The sequence below is a fragment of the Cynocephalus volans genome, chromosome 8, assembly GCF_027409185.1.
Source record: "Cynocephalus volans isolate mCynVol1 chromosome 8, mCynVol1.pri, whole genome shotgun sequence".
Taxonomy (NCBI): Eukaryota; Metazoa; Chordata; class Mammalia; order Dermoptera; family Cynocephalidae; genus Cynocephalus; species Cynocephalus volans.
In genome coordinates this window covers 126,163,916-126,181,895 of record NC_084467.1, presented here as the reverse complement: position 1 = coordinate 126,181,895, position 17,980 = coordinate 126,163,916, and the positions used below count along the sequence as shown (strand labels likewise).

At 37.5% G+C, this 17,980-nt stretch overlaps 1 protein-coding gene across 3 annotated transcripts in view; it reads left to right on the top strand.

Moving 5' to 3' along the window:
- Nucleotides 1-17,980, top strand: part of NME7 (NME/NM23 family member 7) — a 220,727-nt gene that overhangs the window by 183,551 nt on the left and 19,196 nt on the right. The window contains exons 11-12 of one of the 3 annotated variants that reach the window (XM_063105508.1): nucleotides 4,965-5,072; nucleotides 13,149-13,298. In XM_063105508.1, coding sequence (XP_062961578.1) covers nucleotides 4,965-5,072; nucleotides 13,149-13,154 — 114 coding nt within the window. In that variant the 3' untranslated portion in view covers nucleotides 13,155-13,298. Of the gene's footprint in view, nucleotides 1-4,964; nucleotides 5,073-7,506; nucleotides 7,545-13,148; nucleotides 13,299-17,980 lie in introns of those variants that run through there. The other 2 variants (XM_063105507.1, XM_063105506.1) reach the window with 2 other exon arrangements.

Here is a 17,980-nt window from a genome sequence, read left to right as displayed (position 1 = left end):
CTAGGAATATAAGACTGCAACTGCATTGGTTAGTTCAAAGTTGCATGCCAATTCGAGGGTCAATTTGGGTAAGACATTTCTGAAGTGCCAGAGGAGTCAGAGACAGGACTTAGCATGTACTGTTTAATGTTACAAGACTTGTTGCTCAAGAGTACCAGTAAGAGCTAGAAACTTGAATAATTGCTATTTTAATTATAGTTGTTGCTTCATTGAACTTTGATATTAAGTTTTTACCCTTGTTGCCTATGAAATGAAGACAATGATTATAAAACATTTTAAAATTTTGTTTCACATTTAGGGTTGTCAGGACTAGAGCTATGCTAGTATCTCTTTTAATATTTATCCATTTATTTATATCACTGCTAACGTGGTTATCCTATAGTTTAGGGAAGATTTTTTTCCTTGTACTTACAATGTTCTCAAAATTAGACTAGTGAGCTACTGATTATCCACCATATGCTGCTAATTATATGAATATATTCTATGGTTGATCCCAAAATTCTTTGGCTTCAAAGTTCTAAAATTAGTAAATTTCACAAATCTCTTTCCAGTTTAATTTATTTCTTAAATGGAAGGTCATTTTCATTCTTCGTTGAGTATTTCTCCTGTATTGTGGAGAACTGAAACATAATGGCTTATATGGAAGCAATTTGTTCTTTGTTCAGATATATTTTATCAGTCTGATAGACCTATTATTCATTAAACAATGGCATACTTTATAATGCCCACAGACATACAATAATTTTAAAAACATTCTCTTTGTTTTCAGTATTTTGCTAATCACCATTTTATTTGGTGCATTTTTTCATGTTTTAGATTTAGAGGTTATTCTTTAAGCCAGAATTCTTCCTCCCACCAGAGAATTACCTGAACAGAATTTTAGTACTTATGATGTGCTGTAACATAACCAAGCATTTGACTTGAGCAGCCAAGATTGTAGTGGGGGATGAATATGCCAGGAATTTGGTGGAGTTTGAAAGACTGCTGACCCGCTAAGTGCAAATAAATATTGTTCTTTAAAGAGTCTAATTTTCTCAGTATAACCTGTCATTTATAAATAATGCAATAACTTTTAAAGAATTGTTTGTGGCATTAAATGGAATTGTCTCATAATACCAAAGTCAAAGGTTCAGATCTCCATACCGGTAAGCCACCAAAAATAAAACCCAAAGTAAATAAATAAAAATTTTAAAAAATAAACGAAATTTTATGTTGGGACATTGTGTTGCTTTTATGTATCTGATAATCACTTCTACTCCATTAAGGGAGGGGAACTTTGCATGGTAGTATGATTTTCAACACAGAGTACAAGAAGCAGGAGGAACATAAATCTGTTAGAAATAATGAGGGAAAATTTATCAGGAAGTGGAGGGGAAAATGATCTCTGAAGGAATCTGCTGTTAGTCTTTCACTCTCTTTTAATTTTGTAGTATTTTAGTATTTTTTAGCATTTCAGTATTTTTTACTTTTATAAGCATATATGATATTTCACAGTAATCAAAAATAAAATCAATTTATCAACACATTTTTAAAGAGGATTCAAAATGCAAGCCTAAATTTTAAGAGAACTTATGAAGAAAATACTTGTTCTGTGTCCTTATGTGTCATCATTATCATTTACCTAAACAGAACATTTTATACCAGTAAAAATACTTCATATTTTCTGAGGTTTGTTTATTTATAGTTTATTATCTTCTGATCTAAAAGTCTTACTATTTGATTATTTAAGCTTTTACCTTTATTCTAAAACTGTGATTAAAACTCTTGAGGTGTTATACATATATTTATTGAAAGATACTTGAATATTTAGTTGGATTATCTTTGATACTTATCAAAATATATCTTTTTTGTCTCTTTAAGAATTGCCTCATCTTAATTTCCTTTTAATTCCTTTAATTTTAAGATTATATGAATAAAACTAATAGCCATTATCTATTGAATGTTTACCACATGCCAGGCACTGTTCTAAATACTTTTATCTGTATTTACTCCTTTAATTCACACAATAACACTGTTAAGTTAGGTCCTGTTTTTATTCCTGTTTTACAAACAAGAATGTAAAAGCAGGTACAGAGAGCTTAAGTAATGGGCATGGTCACACAACTGGTATGTAGCAGAGCAAAATTCACGTCCAGAGAGCCTTCCTCCACAGCCCCTGCTTTTTGTTACTACTCCATCCTGGCTCTCTGAATAGTATTGCCATTTTCTGTCAGTTATCAAATTTTACCAAATATTTACTGTGTGTTCTTGAGTAAGATATAGAATGTCAAGGAAGTTTTTTGTGTGTTAAGGGGTTGAGAATCTAATGGGAACTTACTAAAACAGGCACACAAAAAACTATATAAATTGCAAATCAGAAAGCCTATAATAGGAGTTTAAATTCCTGCAGGAATATTAGAGAAGGCAGGATTACTGTAGGAACTTTAGGCATTTGGCCATAGGCAATTAGTAATCCTCAAAAATTTTTGAGCAAGTGAGTAGCATGATAATATTAGCACTTTACATACAAAATGAGAGCAGCAAGATAAATGAATTAGAGATGGTTCGTTGGGTTTGGAGAAATAGAGAATGTCAGTAAGATGAGGTTGCATCAAGATAGCAGATGTGCTCATTATCCCCTTGTTTCCCAAATCCTTATAGGAATTTTCAGGAGATATGTTTTAAATTGTCATGTTTAATTTTAAAGAGTAAATCTCCAATGATGCTGGAAAAGAAGACTGCCATTAACAGACCATAAACGTTGAAGAACATAAAGCAGATAGCAGACACAACTTGCCGGAGAGGACTGCTTCAGAAGGGGCAGGGTTCTGGCCAGGCTGTGCATCTGCATCAGACCCTGTGGGTGTGAGGCTGAGGAGGGCCTGGCGTCATTAGCAGCATGATTAGTCTGAAGGCTGCATGAAGAACAGCAGAGGAAGTCAGCCCCTTCACCTTTGCTTGCTTCTGCTGTGATACTTTTAGCCACAGCCTAAGGCAGTGAATGTGGAGTTTTGCTGGAGAGGCAAGGTAGTGGGGTCAGTAACTAGTTACAGCCAGGAAAAATGGGAAGCCCCCCTTCTGAAGGAAAAGCAATAAGCACACCCCATAGAGCACCAAACTTAACAAATAGAAACAAAACCTAAAGAAAACAAATCAATTAGAGTGAACAAAAAGAGACTTTAAAAGAGGCAGCTTCCTCAGAAAGACTTAATAAAATATAGGATCCAAGAAAAAAAAAGCATTGATATTGAAAATTAAAAATATAATTTTTGAAATTTTAAAAATACTCAGTAAATTAGTAGAATTGTACAATGGACCCAGTTTAAAAGCAAATTAGTGAGGTGGCAGACCAAATGCAGGAATTCTACGAGAGTATAACACCAAAAGATTAGATGGAAAATATCAAAGATAAGAGAAAAGAAAGTTAGAATCAGAGGTCTCAACATCTTTCTCACAGAAACAGTTAAAGAAGAGATAGCATGGAGGAGAGAAAATAGTAAGACAATACTAGAAACCAGCTGGAGATCTATGTCTTCAGATTGAATTGGACCATTGAGTATGGAGCAGAATGACCAATGCCTATGTAAAGAGATAATGCAAACACTTGCATTACATGTAAGTAATATTTTAATGAATTTGGTGAGAGCCAAATAAAATTTGAGAGAGAATAGATTCTTATAAAACAGTTTACTCAAACTGGGTCATTTAAAAATGTTTTTCCCTAACCTAAAATGAAAAGAGAAAGAAAATAAGTACTCACCCTTCATAATTGTATAAGGTACATCTTATTTCACAAAATGGAAGCTTACCACTATGTAAGCAGAGTAGGTGTTTAATACTGGTTACTTAATTGCTAGGAAAATTATGGGGAACACAATGAAAGTAACGAATATGAAATAAAATGTAAAGCCATCTTTATTTTCTAATTTATCAGAAAGTTTTTCTTTAACTTAATACATTTACAGGAATACATTTGAAGAAACCTTGTAAATCAAACCTAAGTAATTAAACAAATGCATGCCTTTAAAATATCCTTAAGTGATGGACCTACGAATGTGAGTGCTGCTCAGCATCCTTGCACCACAAGCTACACCTTTCATAGTTCCTTAGGATTTCCATATCTGTAGAGGTGATCCATTCAATACTTTGGCCTCTCAGTCCATTTCCCTTTTTTATTCCAACATTCTTGCATTCAACGTCAGCCATGGTTATACCTGAAAACTGGTCATCATCTCACTCTAACCCCTTTCCCCCAACTCCCTACCCCCAGTAATCTCAATTTCAAGTATCCTGTCTCTTAACTTTCCAGCTCAGTTCCTCTAACACACCAATCTTAGTAATCGTCCCATCCCATTAGGAGATCAAATTCATTTTTATTGTCTCTCATCCCTCCATCTCCTAGGTCCTCACTTCATTTTTTACTCAATTTAATTTTTTTTTTTGTCCATCGTTATTATCATTCCCTTGCCCACTCTTGTTTTGTTGTATTCTCTTGGTAAAACCTCCCAATCCTTATTAAATTAAATTCAGAGCTATTTGTGACCATATTTTTCTCCTACAGGTAAGCTAGGCTGATACAACTATAACATTTTTAAAAATTCTTTTGAAATGAATACCATCAAACTGGTTCATTTTAAATCAAGTTGTTAGGATCTCTGCTGTCTTTGTATAATACAAATCATTCACAGTAATGAGTGGATACATATTTTGTGGGATTTCTACAAAAGAAATTTGATTATTGGTTGCCTTCTGACATAGATTACAGTGGACTTTACATTGATATGCAGAAAAAGCTGCGTGAGTAAACAAAATTTTCAGTGCTCAAAATTTTCATACATTCATGCTGTTTCCAGGAAAAATAAGCACCCTCAATGTATGATATGTATTTCATATACATAAATAATTCAAGTGTTTCATATAGCTGCTGTTTTTCTTTTAACACCATATGACTAACTTTAATGTATATCTGAATGTGTATTTAATAGGAAATTGCCCGGCATTTACGCCCTGGAACCCTCAGAGCAATCTTTGGTAAAACTAAGATCCAGAATGCTGTCCACTGTACCGATCTGCCAGAGGATGGCCTATTAGAGGTAAGATAAAGAAGGGAAAACATCCTATTTATATTTCAAACTTATAAATAGTCTTAGAAGTTCTGGTGTATAAGAAGCCTTTTAATATTCTTGAATTACACTGTTACTTGGCCATGTGATGATTTCAGACTGCAACTTTAAAAGACCAAATTGTAGTATGCTGTATATAACTGGGTAGTCTTCAATGAATTAAAATATCTTTTCTGACTAGCATATATTATGATTTAAAAATAATTTAAAAAGTAAAAAACTGCAGCACTAATTAAATTGTGTGAAATTTGGCTTTAAATCAGGTGTCAATACTATTACTGTAAGTTGCTAGTCTTGAATTACAATAAAATTAAGAAGTTCAACATAGAATTTGAAAGCATCAAAAGTAACAGCTACGATTTATTGGCACTTTCTACCATGAAAAATGCTGTGCATAAATTTTTTCTTTTAATTGTCACAGCAACTCTAATAGGTGATATTATTTTTAATTTTTCAGGAAAATTAAATTGAGAATCAGAGAGGTTACATAACATCCCAAAATCAAATAACTAATAAGAGTCATATTTCAACCTCTCATCTATTTAATTAACATAAAATATTAAACTTCCGTTACTGTTTCTTAAGTGAAAAGTGGTCTGGTTTGAGATTTTAAAAAATCATTTTTAGGCCAAAAGCAAAGAAGAAAAGATTGATATTTTTAACTTTTTATAGTTTTTTAAATTTTTGTGTGTCAAAAGAAACTAAATAAAATTAATAGACAAATGATTGATTATAGTATAAATGACAGAAAAATGGTTGATATCCTTAATACATATTTGTTTTAGTCTTATTTATGTTTTATGTCATCAAATCTTTTTTTAACTCTATCTTTGAAGTCATACATAGAACAACCTTCCCCAAACATTTTGTTTTCATTTTCTTACATTGAATGTTCCTTCCACCTGGAAATTTTTTGACATATGGTATGAGGTATGGATCTAGCTAGGTGTCACAACATTGCTTATTAAATTCTTCCATCCTTTCATTGTTCTTTCTCATTTATTGAATACCAGTATACATCAGTGCCTGTTTCTGAACTTTCAATTTTATTTCATTGGTCTGTGCCAGCAGAATATCATTTTTATTTTTATAGTTTATTTATACTTCACAAAAGTTTCCTTGGTTAGTCTCTTAAATTTATTCCTCCAAATGAACTTTATGTGAGTTTTATCAAATTCTGTATTCCACCACCACAAGATGCAAGTGGTACCTTGACTGACATTATGATTATAATTAATTTGTTTATAAATTAATGTGGGGATGACATATCTATAATGAGTCTCTTCAACTCTGTATATGAAGGTACTTCAAAAAGTTCATGTAAAGATTCATATTATTATTATTGTTATTATTAATATTATTATTTTGGCAGCTGGCCAGCACTGGGATGAAACCCTGGCCCTTGGCGTTATCAGCATGACATTCTAACCAACCAAGCTAACCAGCCAGCCTGTATTATCTTTTAATTCTATTTTTTCATGAACTTTTGGAAGTACTCACATATGGTATGCCTCTCCTTTCATGTAAAAAGTAGAGTCTTTTTTTCAGATGTGTCTTAGTCATAGCCTATTAAATTTACTCCCATCAGTTTTCATTCTTTTTGATATAGAGAATGACTTCTTTGGCTCCATTAATATTTTCTGCTATAATCCAAGCTGTTAATCTACTTAAATGTTATCTAAACTGTGCACCTAGGTATAAAATTTAGACATACTTGTAAAATGTAAAAATGTAACAAACTTTGTTTTTTAATTACCAAAAGGATTAAATATTCATTTTAAATTTTCACCTACTTTATAAATATTCCCTTCATCTTCTGATAGCTTAGGACCTGTAGACCAAGTTTGAATAGAGACTTATTACTCAGTAAAACTGAAATATTGTTAACCATGAAATTTATACCCATTAAAAAATATTATCCAAGGTATGTCTGTGATTTTGCCCATGCAATTGGAAATAGACTATTACTGCCTGCAGTTTACAAAGCCATTTACTAAATGATTAAAATCTTTCTGGCCTAACTGCACTGAAAATTTTGTTGCAAATTAATAACTGTGTGGTTTAGAGAACTAATCAAAAACTACCTCCAGCAGCCTCCTCTCATATGGCTAATTATTCACACTTGATGTAATCTTGGATAAGTCACTTTTTCTTTACATGCTTCAGTTCTCTTATCAATAAAATTGAATAAAGAATGCTGATATGGCCAAGGATATTCTCTTAGTTAGGGATTAACTACTTGCAGATTGTTACTTGGCTTTAAATGGTAAAGTATTATAAAAATACTTAAAGGCCAAAAGATTTTATCTGCTCATAGGTCTTAAAAGTGCAATTCAGAGTGACACAAACACAAGCTGTCTGATCAGGAAAGCAATTTGTCCTTAAGATCTGCTATTCATTACAGGAACGTTCTTTAGATGTAGAGTGACCATCAAGTTTATTGTCCAGTCCAGGATCCTTTTGAAAGGCAGCTCCAATCAAACAAGATGCTAGGACAAGAGGCATAAACCAGAACTGTTATAGGCAAACTGGAATGTATCCTATTTACATGGCAAGGAGAGGGGAACATGTTGCTTCTTCTCAATCTTTCCCTAATGTGATCTTTACTAAACTATGTGTCATATGTGTAGAGCTCAGAAAGTATGGTTTCGATTTATATTTTGTCATCATCCATTATTTTACCATTTATTTTTATAGCAAACAATTATAGAGCATGCTTTACTTGCCAGCATTGTGATAGCACTTTAAAATCAAACGACATTTCCCATGTTCTCATAGAACTTACAGTAAGTTTGAGGGGTCAAAAATCTTAGCATGAATATAGAAATCGGATGTGTTTGGATCTTGCTAACTGTGACACAATCACTTTTGTGATTGTAAGAATAAATGACTATAATATGAGACATTCTAGAATATTATTTCACTGTTAACGTTCTCTGACACTCTTTTGTAATTATAAAGACCTTAAATTTGTGTTTTAGCTAAAGCATTGATGGAAAAATGTTCAGTTTAACTAGTAATCAAGGAAATACAAGTTTCCTACTAATGGCAAATAATTTTTAAAGTAATAATGCCCACTGCTGATAAGGCTGCAGTCAAGTGGATACCCTCATATTACTGGTAATAGCTATAAGGCAACAGGTATTGAAAGCTTTGGGATTTTTCCACACAATTCATCCTGGAATTCTACTCCTTAGAATCTAACCAAAAGAGGAGGGTGGCAGGACTACAAAATAGAAAGTTATCTGCACGGATATTCATGGAAGGAGTACTCGTATTTGTGGTAATTAAAATTAGAAATAATGTTTATGTATAAAGATTTATCCTATGTTCCCTCCTCTGAGAAACCTTTCCTGACCCCATAGTCTGCATCAGAGATCCATATGTGTTTTTATAGCACTTTGCTTCCCTTTGCTGCCAAGAGTCAGGATAACTCTGTACTCTGGGCAAGTTACTCATCCCACTGCACCTAGATTTCCTCATCCCATAAAATGCAGATAAAGTTAGTGTAGTTCCTAGCAAGTAGTAATTGCTCAACAAATGATAGTAATTATATCATTATTATTATTACTGCAATGTCTGTTCTCTCATATATAGCCGCATGAGACAGTGAGTACTCATAAGGAAGAGATTCTTTCCTGCCTTGCATATACAAATAAAAGCTCTTTTTGTTGAATGACTTTTGAAGGAAAAGAGGGAGGTGTTTGATTAAATAAATGATGATTTATGTACTCAGTAAAAAAGTACGTAACCTTTTTTCTTTAATGACGATAATGAAGGCTCTATATCGGTTGTTCCTCGTCTTGGGTGCACATTAGAATTACCTAGGCAGCTTTTAAAGTATTGATGCCCAGACTCAACCCCAGAGGTTCTGATTTTTTAAAAGCAATTTCACACTTCTGGAAAAGTTGTGAGTGCAGTACAAATAACTTTTTCTCATGAACATTTGAAAATAAGTTGCCAATATAATGCCTCACATTTCTGAATCCTTTAGTATGCATTTTTAACATAAAGGGGCATTTTCCTACATAAGTCACATTATAAGCATCCAAATTAGGAAATTTAACACTGGTACATTACTACTGTCTAGTCCTTAGACTTCATTCAAGTTTCAATGGTTGTCTCAATAAGGTTCTTTAATAGCGAAAAGATCCATTCAGACTCATGCATTGAATTTAGTTTTCTCTTAGCCTCTTTCAATCAAGAGCAGTTCCTCCATTTTTTCTGGACTTTCATGACCTTGACACCTTGAAAAGTAATAAGCAGAGATTCTAATTTAATTGATTCATTTGTTCCTCTGCTCATCAGAAACTTTTCTAGATGGCTTCCACCTACAGTTCTAACAAGATAGTGACAAATTTATTTTGCTGTGTGACAGGTATTACTCATACGAAAAGTCATTTGTTGGCTCTCCATTGTCCATAAAAATGAATGACGGCTTTTTGATTTTATGACTCAACCTTGTGTATGCCTCACCTCTTCTCCACTGAAGTGTTAGGCCTCATCTCATCGGTGTACTGATGATACTTCTGAAAGTCAGTTTTACTTTCTCTTCATTTTCTTTATCTTCCCTCAGGCTTTGTTGGAAAAAAAAAAAAAAAACACTATTTCTCTGCCTGTCACTTTATCCCTATAGTCTTCTCCCAGGCCCCTCTTTCTGATTATCTTCAGCAGGAACATCAAAAACTTTGCATGTACTGAAACTAAAATTATCAAAGTTGCTGAATGAATATATGGTAGAAAATTCAAATATATTTGAATTCTTAATTCACCAAAATGTTAGGTCAGTCATTCATTCAGCTATTTATATTTAAAAAAAATAAAAACCTGCACTGGGAACAGGAGTAAACAGGATACATGTGGTCCCTGTCCTCATGAAGCTTACCTTCCAGAAGATAGTAATTATAGTAATTGTTTTATAGAATGATAAAAATGTGGATCTTTTCTCTGTTTTTCTTTTCTAAACATTCTGCAAATTGGTTATCACTTTGGTGATTATAAAATAAAATTTTAAGAAGCATATATATATATATAAAATATTTCATTGTACATATAAGTAGTTAAAACATCTGAATTCAGGTATATAATTATTTCTGCATATATTCTTGTTTTGGTACACTCTGGAAAAAAATTATATTGCATCAAGGATTATCCAGAAATAAACATAGGTGTGTCTAGGGTGAATAAGATGATTAGACAGGCCCAGATTTCTTGGCCATGGTTAATGCAGGCCTCTGCACCTACTAGTACCCGTTATTTATCCTTAGTTTTAATTTCTATCTTGAAAGAAGAGTTGTGATTTTTACTAGTATATTGTCAAAAAGGAAACAACTTGTACAAAGACAAGAGCAAACAGCTTTCTCTTGGAGATCTAAAAATAGTTGAGTAAGGCTAGGGCTTTGACCGGGAGGTGGGAAATGGCAAGAGATAAGGCTTAGAAGAGTCAGCAGGGGCCTTGTAAAGTCATATTAGTATGTCTGAACTTTATCCAGAGGGCATTAGGGATCTAAATAAATGTTTTATACAGGGGAGTAGCACAATCATATTTGTGATATAGAGATCACTCTGGCTGCAGGATAGAGAACAGATCAAAGGGCATTGGGAGGAAGAGTAATGTGTGTGTCAGGGGGTGGAGTCTGGAGGGAGAGAAAGACCTGGTAAAAGGCTATTAAGGTTATTCAGGAGAAAATTCTAGTAGCCTGAATGAATATAGCAGAAAGAATAGCCAGAAACAGTAAGCTTCAGGAGACATTTGGGGGGTTAGAACTGATAGCATCAGAGACTAATTGGATACAAAGTGTAGCCTATGGGAATGAACCAAGGTTAACTCCTATCCCCAAGTGAAGAAGGTGGTACAGGGACTACAATCTTTGTAACATCAAAATCTAAAAATTCATGAAAACCAAAGTTTTTTCATAAGTTTGATAGTAAGGGGCTGGATGGTTAGTTCAGCTGTTTAGAGCATGGTGCTGATTACACAAGGTCAAGGGTTCGATTCCTGTAGCAGCCAAATGCCCCCCTAAAAAAACCAAAAAGCCCAAAACAAAAACCTAAGTTTGATGGCAAAGTCCAACTTGATCTTACATCACTCTGTGTATCATTTTATTGATACACAGTTAGTGTAACTATTCAAACTGCTGCAGAAATATTAAAGTATTAGGTTATGGGTGATTTCCCAGACCCCTCAAAGTATTACATAATACATATTACTAATATAAATTCCAATATCTGGCACCAGAAGTTTTGAAAAAGGAATAGTGGAGAAAGTTTGAAACAGACATGAAGAAAGAGCTGATCACAGAATATAGATTTATGGGTGGTATTTAGGATTCACTTGATTTGGGAGATTACATATATCATGGTTTTATTATTTTTCTGATGAACAGTTGGATTGGCCCAGGGATGAGGTTTTTACAGGTGGGTACAATGAGAAAAGGTAATTGAGGATGTCAAAAAGAGTGGTTGAAGTTATAAATAAGGAAAGATGTGATGACAGGAAGTGCTAGAAGAAAGGGAGAGAGTAGATGGGCCAAGGGACTGAAGGCTCTTCTGAGGCTTACAGACAGAGGTCCATGGGATAACAGGATGGGGGCTGTGGTCGGGGTAGACTTATCTAAATTTAAATTTTAAGAGGTGGAGTTTTCCATAGTGATGAAAAGGTTCAGGGTGTGGCCATGGAAGAAGTAGCCAGTGTAGAGTGGAGGTCAATGTCAGTCACTAGAGATATGTAGGTCCAGTAACTGAGAGAGGCTTTAGTATTGAGTGAAATTTAAGTCACCCAAGATCATGGCCGGATGGAGGCAGGATGGAGAGAGAGGAAAATGGTGATCCAAAATCTGAAGACTTCAGCAAAGGAGGGAAGTGAACCTGAAGTGTGACAGCAACAAGGAGGGGAAGAAAAGGTTTAGCCAGACGGCATAAGCCTCAAAAAGTCAGGGGCGAGGCACCTTAAAGTAGCATGGGGATGAAGGTAGAACTACTTCTAGCCTACAGCCAGAGACGCTTCACCAGGACTCCAAGGAAGCAATGCCTTTGGAAGATGTCCACTCTCCATTTAAGGATAAGAGGCTCATGAAAAGATTCAAGTTTCATGGGAGTTTACTTGAAAATGGTACTGAGGTTACACTGGGAAAAAGAGAAACAGTGAAAGATCAGTGGAGGGAAAAAGAATCCCAGGGTCAAGTGAAATTAGAATAACGGGATGAAATAGGTGAATAGATTGGCTTCCATCTTAGTAGGTGGGGGTATTACAAAGTAAGTATTAATTTTCTGGTGACTAGTGTCAAGCTACATGACTACACCAACTGTCAGGTTAAAGCAATAGGTACGCTAATTGTATGGCTAGGCATTTCATAACTAAAGCCAAAACATTTCATTATTTTAGTTATACTAAGTTTTCCATTAATATTGTCAGGGCTAGGAGTTAGGGCCCACAGACCCTTCAAACCCATTGTACAGACTGGGTCACAGACCCCTCACATGCCGGGCTGGGTCACCAGACCCGTCACAGGCAGGTCCATAAGCTAGGTAACTGGGAAAGATCCCAGGAGCCGTTGGCAGATGACATGAGCTCAGTCCCCAGCAGTAGCGGCCTCCCTGTGGCCCCCTGGCGGCATCCCGGGGACTGGGAACCCCGTGGATCAGAGCCACTCATCCTTCATCCTTAAGTCCATAACCCAGGACACCTGAGCGTACATGCGCAATTACATCAGACAATAACCAAGGAACACCCAAGCGCACATACATATTTACATCAAATGCTCAGCAAGATTCTGAACACCTGAGAGGCCCTGACCATTTTCCTATATTTTCTCTACAGCTCGTAATAGAGACCCTCAAAATATTATCTTTAGAAACTAGGACTTTTATTTTCTTGCCCCACTATTAGAGATCTGGAGGTAGGCATCTGGGGGTGGTATGGCAGCTCCCTAATGTCAGGAACCCAAGCTCCTCCTCCTTGGTCCTCTCAGCCATCCTCAGCATGTGCATTTTGCCTGTGGTCCCAGGGTGGTTGTTGGAACTTCAGTTATCACTTCTGTGTTTCAGGCATGAAGAAAGGGAAGAGCAAGGACAAAGGTGAAGAATGCCAGTTAACACTCCCCTCCCCCGCCCACCTTTAAGCTTTTTCAGAAGGCAGAAACCCTACCTAACAACTTCTGGTTATGATTTATTTGCTGGAATTTAGTCACATCTCCACCCCCCTTTTTTTTGAGAGAAGTGTGTAAGTATAGTTTTGTTAGTTGGGCACATTGCTCCTCTAACAATCAAGATTCTGTTAGAAGGAAGAAAGGAGCATGGATATTGGGTAAGTAAAAAGCAGTACCTTCCACAGGTGGTCAACAAGGATAACAAGTATTTAGCTAGTGAACAGGTTTCCAGCAGAATTGGCCCCAGCTGATCCCTAGTGTGGAGGTTCTCAAGTGTCCCCCTCTGCTCAGCAGCATCTGCATCACCTGAGAACCTGGGGAAAATGAAATTATTGGGCTCCAGCCTAGGCCTGCTAAGAAACTCTGTGGGTTGGACCCCAGGAATCTGTGCTTTAACAAGCCCCTCTAGGTGATTCCAGTGCCCATATACTTTGAGAACTACTGCTCTAGTGAAATGGTTCCTAGCCAATAGCATGCATCAGATTTAAAAACTCACCTATGGAGTTTTTAAATCTACATATCCTGGAGCCCTATCATAGAAGATTCTGGTCTGGGATGGGCTTCTTGTAGCTGTATTTTTATGTTGCACGTCATTCTGATGCAGCTAATAAACTAGCGTCTATAAACCATTGTCCTAGTGAGTAGGGGCACACTCAAACTTTCTGGAAGAAGTTGGCTTCAACTCTGCTTTTGAGGAAAACCTAGACCCCTGAACAGACCAGCAAAGGGATTATTTTGCTTTTAGGACTCATTGAGAGTTGGAAACAGCAGCAGCCTTTAAAATTTGAAGGGATCTGTAGCTTCTCTGGCTATAGATTCAGCTGTAGCCAAGGGTAATTACACTTCCAAGGGAGTCCTGATATCTGAATGGGGGAGTCTTTGGCCTCTGTGGAAGGAGCCAGCCATGATGCAGTTGATCACTGGACTTCTTGGGGGAAATTTCAGTGTGGAGGCTGCCATGTGCCCTACCAGGGAGTGACTGGAGACTGGAGTATGTGGTGCGTGAAGATGTGCCATCTTGTGTGTGTGTATTGCACACATTCCGAGGCTCACAAGCACAGAGGCCCTGGGGCTTTCACAGCTGAAAATAGTTCTCTTCAGGTTTTTCAAATCTGCACTCACCATTTAGCACGGGCATGTGCTTACAGGTGTGCAGAAATCAAGACTTGTCTTTCACCCTGCGGGTCTTATAAGTGCCTTTTGAGGGCCTGGGCCTATCATAGACTTTGATATCTCCAGCCCCTGCCTAGCATATTGCAGACTTTTGGACAGTGTCTGTTGAGTAGATGGCATGGGGGAATGTGTCATGAATGGAGATATTGCACCTACATCCCCTCTCTCTTTTTATATGGCTAAAATGTCACAGTGCCCTGATGACAGTGAGTCCCACTTTCAAGTGTCACATCCCACTGTTCCCTCCACCTACTAGTTGCCAGATAAGTCTACTACTCTCAGCATCTTCTTTCATCTCTGACTGTGTATTTAGGTAAAACCCAAAATATATGCATGTGAAGAGTCAGTGGTTTACATAGATTTTTCTTCCTTTTCAAGCCTGATATTTCAAAAGTCTCTACATTAACCTTTAAAACATCCTGAAAATATAATAGTCATTAGGCTATCACATTGTAATTTTTTATGGTCCAGTCAGTATTTCATCATCACTGGTTATTTTCTCAGATAAAGGAATCTTGAACTAGGGAGCAATTTCATGTTCATAAGTGGAGCTTATGTTCCTTGCTAGATTACTTCTGTTACCTCCACCCCACATAGCCCTCACACTGTCTCAGTAATAAATGTATCTCTAATATTTCCCTCATTTACCATAGGTAAGAGTTTTTTTGTTTTTGTTTTTTTTGTTTGTTTGTTTGTTTAATTCAGGACAATAATGGATCTCCATTAATAAAATGTTGGAATAATTTATTCTGAGTAGTCATAATACCTGTTTACTTCATGGAAATTTCTATAGATATTAATACTATAATATTCAAACAGTCATGATGATGACTGAAACCACATTCCATAAAGGAAGTTTATAGGACCATAGGTCTTTCAGCTTCTCAAATACAGCCCCAGCTACCTATTTCTTTAAATTGGCTGTCTTCTCAGTCTGAAAAGTCCTGATGTCTTAAGGACTATATTTAATGATTTATCCCACTTTATATAGGCACTTATAAAGTAACCACTGTAGACTCTAGGAAGTAAATTCAGATTAATTTCTTTTGGAAAGGTTGGTTAATTGATTAATAATGGAAAATCCCTATAAAATAAATGGATACAGAATCACTGGACTAAAAATGACCGTAAAGGGGCATGTAAGAATCTTCAGGCATTTTGTCTCCACACTTCCTCATCTTCCCCACCTGTTCCCCAGGCAGTAGTTCTCAATTTCAGCAGCAGTAGAATCCATTGGAGGGCTTCTTAAAAACATAGATTGCTGGGCCCAGAGTTTCTGATTCAGTAGATCTGAGGTAGGGCCTTAGCATTTTCATTTCTAGCAGGTTCCCAATTAATGTTAATGCTATTGTCCAGAGCACCACACTTGGTGAAACACTGTCCTACACCAAAAGATACTGCACACACTTGCATTATTAAGTCAACTTGTTCTTTTGGTTAAAGATTCTCAGATTTGGGATTTTACAGACCTGGGACATTTCCCAAAACAAACGAAGCAATAAACAACAGTAACAAAACCCACCTTGGGGATTGACATAATGTTCAACTTTTAAAAATTTACCAAATGAGGACATTAGAAAAAATTGTTTGGGATAGACAGTCCCCAGCATTCCTCCCTTCCACAGAAAAACCAATTTGTGAGAAATGCCCTCACCCGTCCAGTGCCAAAGGATGGACACGGAGACATGAGGTACAGCAAAGCAAGACTTTAATTACGGCCTTACAAAGTTCAGGTGTCTGAAGGGCAAGCACACGGAAAAGGGCGGTAGCAAACAATTTATTCCCTAGTATACAGGTCCCTCCCCCTACTTCCTCATTGGCTGAGTACTACAGGGTGCACAATCTTCCTGAATGATGGCTAAAATTTATTACCCCCTTGCAAGGAATTCCTTTGTCTGGGGGTTCAGGACAGGCCCGCGAAAAAGGCCTGCTTAAGCCCGTGAAGGGAGAAACACCAGGGAATGAAGAAAATAATGGGGTCTGGTAACGAATTACTGTCTCAAGGAGAGTTCTGTCTGTTCAGAGACCCTCTGGGAATGGGGTGGACCAGCCAAACAACTTTGGGGCTGGGCCTGAATCAGTTAAAACACCCCTCAGATAAGTCATTTCTATGACTTATAGTAATAAGTGATAATAAATCACTTAGGTTATTTTCTTACACAATTTACAACTATAATAAAGCAACAACGACCAGGCTGCAGCCGCTAGAGCTCAGGGGAAGAGGAGAGACCTATGGAGTGCATGAAGGTGGGAGAAGCATGATGAGAGAAAGAAAAAACCACTCTGACCATTTCAAGCCCTAGCCACATCCACGCTGGAGCTGCTGAGCACATGGAGCAGGAGCCAGCAAAAGCCACAGCTGTGCCCTTCGGATGAAGTTGCTTGGAGGTGGCAGGGGAGAAGAGGGCCATGGTGGCCTCCAGGCCAGCAAGACCACTAGTAGGGTTCCCTTGGACCCACATAAGAGCAAGGAGCCACAACAGCTGAAAAAAAAGAGCCACTCAGAGGCCAATGAGTCATCACAAGGGACCAGCACACAGCCTGTCCCATGGGAAGTGTTTGCAGCATGGGCGGTGGGGGAGATGGGCCCACCGGGGGAACACTGGGACACAGCAAAGACAGCTGATCTGCACCCCAGTCAGTGAAGGACCACTCAGAGGAGACTGGTCAGGAATATAGAATTGCATGGGGTGCAGTTTGATGAAAAGACTCAGGCCCAGACTGGAGTTTCTATACAACCCAGGTGCACTGGATCTCTCGAGAACTGGAAATATCTATAAAATCAACCATTAAAACCTGAGCTGCACAAAAAGCCTTCCATAGGGAATCAGCAGCAAAGCAGAAATTTAGCTCAACCACAGAGCTCAAGTACTCGTCCCCACAGGAAGTTCCCCCATTTTAGAAGTAAGCAAAGAGGGCCGGACCATGGCTTACTCAGGAGAGTGTGGTGCTGAGAACACCAAGGCCTCAGGTTCGGAACCTATGTAGGGATGGCCAGTTAGCTCACTGGTTGAGTGTGGTGCCGACAACACCAAGTCAAGGGTTAAGATCCCCTTACCGGTCATCTTTAAAAAAAAAAAAGAAGAAGAAGAAGTAAGCAAAGGACAACAAGCACAGAGTTTAAATGGTAGGAACAGCAAATAACCAACACAGAAATATAAGAAAAAACAAAGTATCTACAACCAGAGACAAAGTTTGATATTAACTAGTAAAGGTCTCATTTTACCTAAGAACACCTATAACAACACCTAGTAGGAACGGAAATCCCCTGGGATACCAAGCCAGAAAGGGGGGAGGGCCGGGGGCCTCAGCAATGTCCCCTGACACCCACAGTCAATCCTAAGGGTGGGGGACGAGGGCCTTGGCCATGCCCCCCCAACACCTGCAGCCAGCCCAGCAGTGACCACTGAGCTGCCACCAGAAGCACACCAGGCTCTCCCTGCCAGGGTGATGGGGGGCCTCAGGCCTTAGCCATGCCCCCCCATGTGCAGCTAGCCCAGTCACAACCACCGAGTCAACGCGGGAAGTGCCCTGGGCTCCCCCGAACCATAGCAGTGG